The sequence below is a fragment of the Condylura cristata genome, unplaced genomic scaffold (genome assembly GCF_000260355.1).
Source record: "Condylura cristata isolate star-nosed mole 26May11 unplaced genomic scaffold, ConCri1.0 scaffold00012, whole genome shotgun sequence".
NCBI classification, from domain to species: Eukaryota; Metazoa; Chordata; class Mammalia; order Eulipotyphla; family Talpidae; genus Condylura; species Condylura cristata.
Window position 1 is genome coordinate 46,613,477 of NW_004567113.1, and position 10,436 is coordinate 46,623,912.

The 10,436-nt window shown below is 42.0% G+C and overlaps 1 protein-coding gene across 2 annotated transcripts in view; it reads left to right on the forward strand.

Moving 5' to 3' along the window:
* PPARGC1A (peroxisome proliferator-activated receptor gamma, coactivator 1 alpha) overlaps positions 1-10,436 on the forward strand; it is a 640,627-nt gene that overhangs the window by 186,908 nt on the left and 443,283 nt on the right. Inside the window, exon 1 of one of the 2 annotated variants that reach the window (XM_012724162.1) lies at positions 5,511-5,575. The exons of the other annotated variant lie outside the window; for it this stretch is intronic. Within the exon in view, the coding sequence (XP_012579616.1) occupies positions 5,558-5,575 (18 nt within the window). The 5' untranslated portion in view covers positions 5,511-5,557. Of the gene's footprint in view, positions 1-5,510; positions 5,576-10,436 lie in introns of those variants that run through there. 2 annotated transcript variants of the gene reach the window in all.

Sequence of the window (10,436 nt, forward strand, 5' to 3'; positions counted from 1 at the left end):
TCCATCCATCCATCCATCCATCCATCCATCCATCCATCCATCCATCCATTCATCCATCCATCCATCCATCCAGGCTGACTTCCCCAGAATCCATCCAGTGACCTCTCACATAGTAGGAGCTTGATGACAAATATTTATTGTCATGAAAAGGAGAAATATTATATGACCTATGGGTTAGTTCCTCTCTAGCTTCCTCTGCTTTTTCTTCATCATATTTATCACCGCCGGGCACATATTTACTTATTTGTTTTATTTGTGCTTGTTTATTTGCTTACAGGTGGTCTCCCCCACCCCCCTTGGGATGTGCATTCCTGGGGGAACGGTCCTTTAGGTCATTTACTCGCTACTGTAGACCTAGAGTAGATGCTCAGTAAATATTATTTGGTGAAGGAATAAGTGGTTGAATACAAGTTTTTACCATTACATCTACTTCCCCAAGACTCTTCAAATTGCTTTCTTTATTCGTTGACTTCTCTCTCAGGAGTAGTTAAAATCTACTTAGGGCTGTAAATAAAGGATGTGTACATTCTTCGCTCTGCCAGGGTAGCATGTATCAACGGGCTGTGGGTTAATGGGCACAGAGATGGTTTGCCAGGCAGACGCAGCTGCAAAGTCCAGTGTCTGTGAAGGTGTGTGGCTCCAGTGGGCAGAGCTCCCCTCAGCCATGCTGGGCTTTGTGTCCTGAGAGGAAAAAGCACTTCCACATAATGGCTCTTCCTTTGCAAGCTGTTAAAAACCATTTCTCTTAGATGGGTGTATAGGTTTAATCTGATAGTCAAGGGTGTCTGGGAAGGATTAGGGTCCAACTTGAGTAATATAGCCAGGGTGGAATATTTTAGTTGATGTCCAGTTTGTTAAGTCAAAGAGTTGGGAAATGAGTTTTCTTGAATCTCTGAAGTTAAAAATGGTTTTTTTTCAGTATTCTTACTGGCTCTCTCTCCTCCCTACCTGTAGAAGGTAGAATCTTTCTCAGTCCAGTCAGTCAGTCAGTCAGTCAGTCAGTCAGTCAGTCAGTCAGTCAGTCAGTCAGTCAGTCTGTCTCTCTCTCCCTCCACACACTCTCTCTCTCTCATGGCAGAGTGTGGCTGATGTTCTCTGTATTGAGACGGCAGGAAGGGCAGTGTGAGCACCCTCAGTTCTCAGCCAGCAGCAGCAAGCCCGGATAGGTGGGGAATGCAGAGTGAACTCGGAGGCCAGCTGCGGGAAGTTTTCAGACCCAGCGGTAGAGATTGAAGCTGGCCCACCCTGATTGGTTACTGCAGCCTCAGAAGCAGTTTAATCTCTACCGCTGCCCTTGGGGCTGGGCAGGGAGACCAGGAGGAGTGGGGCTCAGCTTTTGGGCTGGTGCTGGGAATATTAAACAACATGCCTCAGAGATAAAGTAAGGGATTCTTGAGTATGGCCTGTTGATAACTTCCCTTTAACTTGGATTCTGTTGTATATACATTCCTAGTCCAAACAGGCTTTAGCACACACAGCCTGTTGGTGTCAGATTGTGTAACTGTGGCTGATTGTATTCAGGGAATAAACCAAAGCTTTAAATGGGGGTACACTTGCAAATTGGGGGTATGCTAGGAGTGAGGGGTAGGAGGAAAATAAAGCTGGATGATTAAAAAGAGAGGAACTTTAAATAACCAGAAACTGTAAAGGAGGAAAAAGGAATGGAATAAAGCATGCATGAAATAGAATGTCCAGGAAAATATAATCATGGTGTTTAGCCAGTTATACACTCGTATTTAATGTTAAAGTAGTTGAAAACATTGAATGCATTTTCAAAGGCCCACCTTGGCAAAGATGTCTCTTCCTTGGTGACACAGAATGAAGTAAACCTCTGTGGCAATGAATGACATCCACAGTGACAAATGGAAATAAACCAGGCTTTCTGCTTCTGGGGCCGGGGTCCTAAATTGGGAAAGGTGTCTGCAAACAGGGGTGAAGAACCTGAGAGATCAGGTGACCCAGGGCTGGGGGCTCCGAGGGCAGGGGGGAGGGTACCTGTGCATGGGTCTGAAGAGGGCACTTCCCGCCCAGAGAGGCAGCTAGGGCGGGACTCAGGCAGGGACTCAGGAATGTGTTCCCAGAGGAGCAAAGACAGACTCGCCCACCTTGGCACTGCCAGCTAGATTGTGGCCATGAGAGATGAGGGCTGAGAAATAGAGGCAGGAAAAGGAACAATGGAAATATTCTCTGATGCTCTGAGACTCTCCCAGTAGGGTGAAAAAAGGAGGTACGTGTGCTGATAGCTAGAGTGATATTTATGAAAACAGGTCATGGAAACCGACAAAGAGGTGAGCAGACAGCTGTTGTGATAGCAGCGTCGATACCTTTCTGTGTACCGGGGATGCAGGAAGCCACGTGTGTGCAAGTAAGTGGCGAAAGTTAGCAGGTGAGCGTCAAGGTGGAAATTCATAGCTATTATTTTTGTGGCCTCTGGCTACAAGAGCTAACAGGTGAAGATAGTCTAGAGACCCGAAGTGGGAAAAAATGACATTTTAACATTTTTGTCAGGTCGGCAATTTAAAAATAAACTTGAATTCAATATATACCATTAATACTAGAGGTGTGTTATAACGATACAAAAATGCCTTCTTTTCCAGAGCAGTTAAAAAAAAAAAGTGTTGTTGGGGGCTGGGACCCATCTCTAGAGAAGGCTCTGTGGCAGTGACAGCTACCTTATAAAGCCACTGGAAACATACCACGAGGCTGCCCCCTAGAATTAACACCGTAACCTATGTCAGGGACTCACTATTATCCTAATATCTGCTTTTGGATTCTGTCCAGTCCCATTAGCGATTCCCATGTTGATTGCTCTGTTACTCGTGAATGTTAATTGCTTCTAAATCTCTTTGGATGTTCAGATGCTTGGGGGAAAAAAAATCTGACTGGTGAAGGTGTGAGTTTTATTAATGTGCAAGTAAACAAGAAATCTGTTTAGAGACCCCAGTGAAGTGTCTGGGACTCAGGATGTCATAAACAGCTGATGAGGCATCTTTCTATGCATGTCTGTTGTATGTTGCTGACTTGATGGGGGAGGGGAGGAGGACAGGTTTTCAGTGATATCTGTGGTGTGGGTCTAAAATCAGCATGCTTTCTTTTTAGATGTGGTTAGATAATCCAGTCCTTTCCTTAGCATGAAATGACCTTGCTATCCTTGAGGTAAGCTGAGACATAGAAAGGGCTATTAAGTCAGTGGATGGAAAACCATAAATATAATTTGGTCCATCACCTATCTATTGATCGCCATAGTTCGGAACCAGAAGGAACCTTGGGAATAAGCTGTTAGAAGTTCCTTGTTTTACCATAGGGAAGCAGGACCCTCCGGGATGGGGACTCAGGCTGAAGGGTGTACTGAGCTAACTGGATGGAGAGGAGGGCTCCTTCATGCCCAACCTAATACTAAAACCATCGAGAAAAGAGAAAATAACAAAGCTGATGTTTATCTATTTTTCAGGAACCTCTCACTGAGTGTTTGTGGAGGGTTTTTTTTCCTGTTGGGTGGAAAAATCTATGGGATCCAGAACTGAAACTCATTTTTTAGCAATTACAACAGTACCCCAGGGAGAATAAAAGGAGATACAGGAGAAGAGGGAAGGAATCAGCGTTACATGGTGACTTGTTCATTCAAACACCTGTCTGTGGAGTGCCTTGATGCTGGGGGTTAGTGGTAAGCAACCCCCCACCCCCAACCTTAGTGGACTTATGTCTCAGGGGGAGACTTAGAAAAAGAAGTGAAGAGATGGCCCATCTGATGTTAGGTTGTGAGCCTGACAGAGAAATAGAATGGGGGGGGGGCGGGGGGGGGAAAACCTCTATGACCACTTGTAGTAGTATTGGTATTTTGATTATGCTAATCTTTTAAGATTTTATGTATATGGCACTATAATTCAACATCTGTATATACTTATCTATTTCATTATTACCTACCCCAGAGTTTAGTTATCATCCACCATCATATGATTAATCCCCTTTACCCTATTTACTTGCCCTCATTTCCCCTTTCCATCTGGTAACCAAACTCTTAGATTGTCCTGACAAGTCTGTTTTGTTTCTTCATCTTCTACATGTGAGTGAAATCATATGGTATTTACTTTTCTCAGTCTGACTTCTTTCATTTAGCATATTGTCATTTAGGTCCATCCTTGTTGGAAATGGCAAGGCTTTATCATTTTTTATGCCTGAGCAATATTCCACTATGTATTCATATCACATTATCCATTCCTTTGTCAATGGGCTTTTAGATTGTTTCCATCTCTTATCTTTTGAAACTAATGCATCAGTGAATTTAGGAGTGCACATATCTCTTCAAATTAGTGTTTTGATATTCTTCAGGTAAATACCCAGAAGAAGAATAGCTGGGTCATATGATATTTCCTTTGTTAGTTTCTTTGGAAATCTCCATATTATTTTCCATAATGGCTATACCAGTATACACTCCCACCAGCAGTATTCAAGGGTTCCCTTTTCTCTACATCCTCACCAATACTTGTTGTTTCTTATCCCTTTGATAGAAACTATTCTCACAGGTATGAAACCATGTCTCATGGTGGTTTTAATTTCAGTTGTGCTTATATATATTTTGGTCGGGAGGTCAGGAGAGACCTCTCTAAATGGAGGAGAGATGTTTGATGGAGTAAGCCATAGAAATAATGCAATGAGATTGTCCCTAGTAAAGGGCACAGTTGGAAGAGCAAAGGTCTTGAGGTGAGAGTGTGTGTGGGTACTGGGAGATGAGCAAAAAGGTCCATAAGCCTCAGAGGTGAAGACTAATATCTGTAACTTACTGGGAGTGTCCAGAAACCACTAGATCTTTCAGGAGAGGTCAGCATACTTATCACTATACTAAGATCATTGTGATTTTTCTTGATGTTAGGACTTGTTGAACACACATTTTTGTGTCTTCCATGAAAACACATACACTGCTAAACTGACTTATAGTAAAAACTCAGTAAATATTGATTATTTGGTTAATGCATGAATAAATGACCAGTGTGTAGTAGGAAGAATCAGGGTGTCCTAGAAAGGTTTGTTTAAAATGCACCCTTCTAAAAATATTGTTAGCAAGATGACTTCTGAAACATTCTGATTTTCATGGTAATTTTTACAGAGACGTCCATATGTTGACATGTGAAAATAAGTAAATAAACTGAACAGTAGTAATGTTTTCAGGGTCAATTTTCATTGGATGGTTGTCTTTGTCATTCTAATTTTTCCTCCTTGTTTTAAACTGGATATGGGAAATTTCTCCAACCTTTGCTCTGGTAGTAAAGGAATATTGGCATGCGGGTTCATAAGACCAAGGGGTTTTGCTTAGCACTGGGTAATATGTTTTTAATCCATTGTGCAAATTACATGGGAAATATCATTCCATGTTGGAACGATGGGTGGTCAAACTGCACTGTTAATTCTCGCCCTTCCCTTACTGAAGTATCACAATGATTTATTCTCCTATTGCATTTTGATATCCCCATTTGCAAAGTGGGGGTAACACAAACTTACCCTCTGCCTTTCAGGTTTTTTGCGAAAATCAGTGAACTAATATTGGTAAAATTGGAGCCCCATGGATGAAGGGTACTTTGTAAGTATAACACGTTATTGTCATGTTATGTTCTTTTACGCCAAAGTGCAAATGCCTGATGTCTGCTTTCGGTGAAATCTGCAACATCGAGTTACCCAAACAGGATGAGCTGACTTCCTTTGAGGATTTGGTATTGCTGAATTCTCTAAAGTCTTGCAACTTGTCAGCTATAGCATAGCCTGACACCCTTTCCCACCAAATATTTGGGCAATGTTTACTAGAAAGTTTGGTAGAATGCATGTCAATGTATTGTATAAAAATATTGATATAACCCCTGCAGATAAATGCAAGATATCTTTATTTCTCTTCCCCAGCTTCTCTTTCTTCCTTTCTTTTTGAATGGTATTTAATGCTGTATTTTGGGTCATCAATTTATGTCTCAGAGAAATGGATGGTTTCAGGGAGAGACTGAATATTTCACTGAAGTGAGCAATGCTTGTCAACGATGAAGCTAAGTCAGACATCTCTCAGCCACGTTGCTAAGCATCATGTTTTCTGACATGGGGTGGGGAAAGGAGGTCAGCTGGAATGGTGGGCTAGTGTGGACTACCCTCCCCTGACCTTGAGAGTGGCCTCCTGATCAGGGCAGGACCTAGAACTCCAAGTCTCAAAGCCAAAAAAGCAGACAGAAACTGTACAACCCAAAGCAACTGCTTTACCTGATTCGTTCCCCTGCCCTCAACGATGCATCCTTTTATTTTGCTACATCAACCAATGCCCTTACTCTGTGTGAACCCCTCTAGCCTGGGCGGTGACTTGCCCAGTGCTTCACCCACGGTGTTTTATTTAAAAGGCTGGCTGTCTTTCTTTTAAAAAGCCTAACAGAGAGGTTTGAAAAGGGTTGTGACTGCTTATTGAAGCCTGTTTGAGTGAGTAACCTTGAGATTCATGCGGCTGCAGGATCTGATGCCTGGCAGGATCCTTACATGTCTCAACCCGTCCTACTTCTTGTCCTTAAAACGCCATTTGATAGAAGCCCAAGAACCTCTAGGGACAGAATTTCTACTACCTCACAAGGCAGCTCTTTTCAGTTACAATGTTTTCTTCATTCTACTTACTTTTTGCTACTTTAATGTGCTACTAGGTTCTTCTGGTAGCTTTCACCAGCAAATCCATGGAAACAATATTGTTTCTTGAGTTCCATCTAAGTCACCTTCTGTGTCTTTTCCCTGCTTGGGTCTTAATATACTGTCCCTACCTACAAAGAACAACTCTTGCTCCTTCAATGTGACACCCTTTCAAGTGTTTGGTGACACTGGCTCCCAGAAGGTGGTCTCTGTGTCAGTTTCGGTTTCCTCAACAGCAGGAGTTTGTAAGCCAGGACTTTCAAATTCTGGACCCCTCTGGAACCAGTCTCTCTTGTCTGTATCTTTCTTAACAAACAACACTGAGATTCTACTTTCTCCAGCTCCCCTTTTGCATCTCAAAGTCAAAAGATCTAATCAAAGGTACAGATGAAAGTGGCCTGGAAGATATCATCTGGAATCACGTGTGTCCACGGATTGGTTTGAGTAAAGAGGCAGCAAAGCCCACATCCCTCTGTGAGGTGCAGGTGATTGACAGGGAGAAAGTTGTTTTGGTTAATAATACAATCTGCTTTCCTCCTGGAGACACAGCAGTAGCCTACTAATTCGTTAGAAGTGAATTAAGGTTGTTTACCGATGTTTTAAAGTAACTGTCAGAGTGAAAAAAAAAAAAAGTTTGTACTAAATGAGACTACTCACCTACTTCAGAGTTGCTGTTTATTTTAAGCTGAGTGCATAAATAATATATTGAGATAGGAAGGGTGATTTCAAGCATTAGAACACGAAGCCTCCTGTTTACTGACTGTCATTGGGCTGAAGAGAATTTAAACAGCTCCGAACCTTTTTGTCTGTGAATGCAAGGCATGAAATTAACTTTCATTTCGTAGTTAGCAGAAATCATGATTAAAGCAGTCTCGTTGATGTGTCTTCTGCCGATCTGGGTCTCTTTTGCTATGCCAGGGAAGTCTTGGCAACAGAATGCACCCTGTGATCGAACCCCACCCTACCTACCCTGTACCCTTCCTCACAAAAAAGAAAGAAAGGAAAGAAGAAAGAAAAAAAGCAGAGCTCTGTCTGGATCACTGAATCGGCTTTCTGGATGTCAAGAGAAAGGCTGAGGAGTGGTAGGTGAGGTGGTAGTGTTCTACTCACCCTGCCAGTGGCTGTCTCTCCAATTCACTCTTCTCTCCCGGAGAATGGGAATAAAAGCATCTCCTTCCACCACACCACAGAGAGAAGCTGAGACCCCAGGGAGGTTATGCCTTGAAGTGGCTTAGAAAAGCATCGGGTGTTGGTCTGTGCAGGATACAGAAACAGCAGCTAACACTGTTAGGGTTGGGCTTCAAGTGACAGACGTGGATTAGCTCATTTCACCTGGCCGCCACCTTCGCCCAGGTCTTGTCAATACCCCCAGTTTGCCACGACAGAGCATGCGGTTCAGAGGAGAGCCAACAAGGCACCACTAGGAGGGGACAGTTGGGACTCTGCCACGGGGTGGTTTGTTCTTGACTCTCACTTATCTGGGGAAAAGGGCCAGGTTTTTCTGTTGAGGAATAGGCCTTTTTGTTATGCTCACATAGATGAAAGATCATTCTAAATAGCCTGGACTGAATGTAGTTAGAGAAAATGCAGGTCTCTTACGAATGGTTGTCAGTAAGGAGGATGCCCACTGGACAGGGATGTAGCCGACCGGATGGGTTGATTATGTTCTTTATATGTAAAGAGCCGGATGGTGCTTAGATAAAAAATCCTAAGTGAAAAGACCTATTCCTCGTAATGCTTTCAGAAACAAGAAATTTGATTCATTTTTTTGTCCCTGTAAACTTGAAAATGAGACAGCCTGTTTTGCAGGATAGGGAGGGTGCTAAAGAATGAATAGAAAATGTACGGAATGTTTAATTTTGCATGATTGTATTTCATATTGGCCATGGAAATGGTGGCAGTACAAGAGCTGAAGAGTATCCACCACATACTTATTTTAGATGTTTTGATGAAATACTCTGATACATGAATGCTTTGGGATAATTCCTTATTAAGCAATGAAGAAGAACGTATTTGTGTTTATAACATTGAAAATATGTAATTTGTGTAAGTGTTTTCAAAATTTATATTTATGCTATATTTAGTTGAATTTCAAAAGAGGAAAGAACCTAATGTTAAAGAGAACAAAAACTGATGTGACTTCAGAGACGTTTTCCCTTGGTGCACAGTATACCGCAGGGTCGTACTTAAAAGTCGGAATGAAAAATAGGCAGGGTCAGAAATCAGTCAGGGTCTGATTTGCTTTGGGTTTCTGAATGCAGCAGTTAAATAAATAGGGTCATTTCCATAATCCCAGAAAAATGGGTGGACTCATGAGAAGTAATCAGCCCTGGGAAAGAATAAATTCTGCATTTCCAAATTGCAAAAATCTCAGCTATTGCTGCTCTGTCCTAGTACTTGTTAATACCATAAGATAATTGCATAATTAAATACACTATGGAATTTCAATAATTGGAAACTTTGTTTTCTCATCACAATATGCTGCTTGCTGATGTTGAAAAGCGTCACAGTATTTGGAGAGGCCAGAAGCTTTCTTGCATATCACGTCCTCTGCAGCATTTTGCGGTTCTGAGACACTTCCCTTTCAGGTTATTTTTAGTTGGTTATATTTAGACAAGGTGAAATTAAGCAGGAAGTCCCCCAAAGTCTGACTTGCTTGTCCAGGCCTTGGGAGTTGAGGATCGGTTTGCTGAAATTGTCCCTAGTGCCCTCTAGATCTCTTGAGGTAAAAACAGGTAAAAAATCTATGTGAAGATGAGTTTTGGTTGGAGTTTGGGAGCAACTAACTCCTTGGGTAGTAATTGTGAGATAGCTCAGTGAAGTCATGAATAGGGCAGGCTCTCCACCTGAGCTCCTAGGTTCAACCCTAGTCTGTTCTCTTCCAGGCTGTGTGGCTTCAGAAAAGGTAGACAGCCTCTCTGTTTTCTTTTGTGTAAAAGGAGAATTTTGGTGCAGAGATTGAATTCATGTAAGGAAAGAGCTGAGAAAAATATCAGGTAGGCGGTAATGCCTAGTAAATATTTAGCTGGTGTCACTAGGTAACTGGAGGAAGTTTCGTATTCATTGGAGCTGTGGTAAATCTTTGAGTAAGACAAAATAAGAAAATTATGGATTCACCCATTCAAGAAATATTTATTCAATACTTTATCTGCCACCTTCTATTTCCAGGCCTGGAATAGCTCAATTGAATAGAGAAAATCGACATGTAAATTGATGATGATGATGATAGTACTAAAACAGTGTCTGGCAGAGAGTAGAATATTTTAATGAGGACTTGTCTGACATCGTAGGAAACCCCCCCCCCCCACCCAGTACCCACGACATAAATGAATGACAGGATGTGGTTTCAGATTCACTTGTTTGAGAATCAGAACAGTGTTCTAGCACAAAATAGATTCCCATATGAGTGGCTTGGGGTATAGCTGAGACCCCATTTATTCATGGAGAATACATGAATAAATGAATATAGGAAATAAATGACTTGAAGCTTCTTGTCTTTAAGATGAGTACAGTCCATTCAGGAAAGCAGGTGAATTTGCGACTGTTGAGCATTAAGACACTAGGGTGAAGCAAATGAGAGCCCTAGGCACAAGGTTTAAGGAGGTGCTCCCTCTCAGAATCCTACACGTGCTTCCTGAAACTTTGTGCTTACATACCTGTCACGTCACATCCTAGGCCAGCCCTGTTGAATATATTAACTTTACTTGAATGAATACACTTCCTTTGTGTATGGATTTGAACATCTTTCCTCTCCTAGAAATGAAAGAACTCTATAGGCCCTCCCAGATGGCACA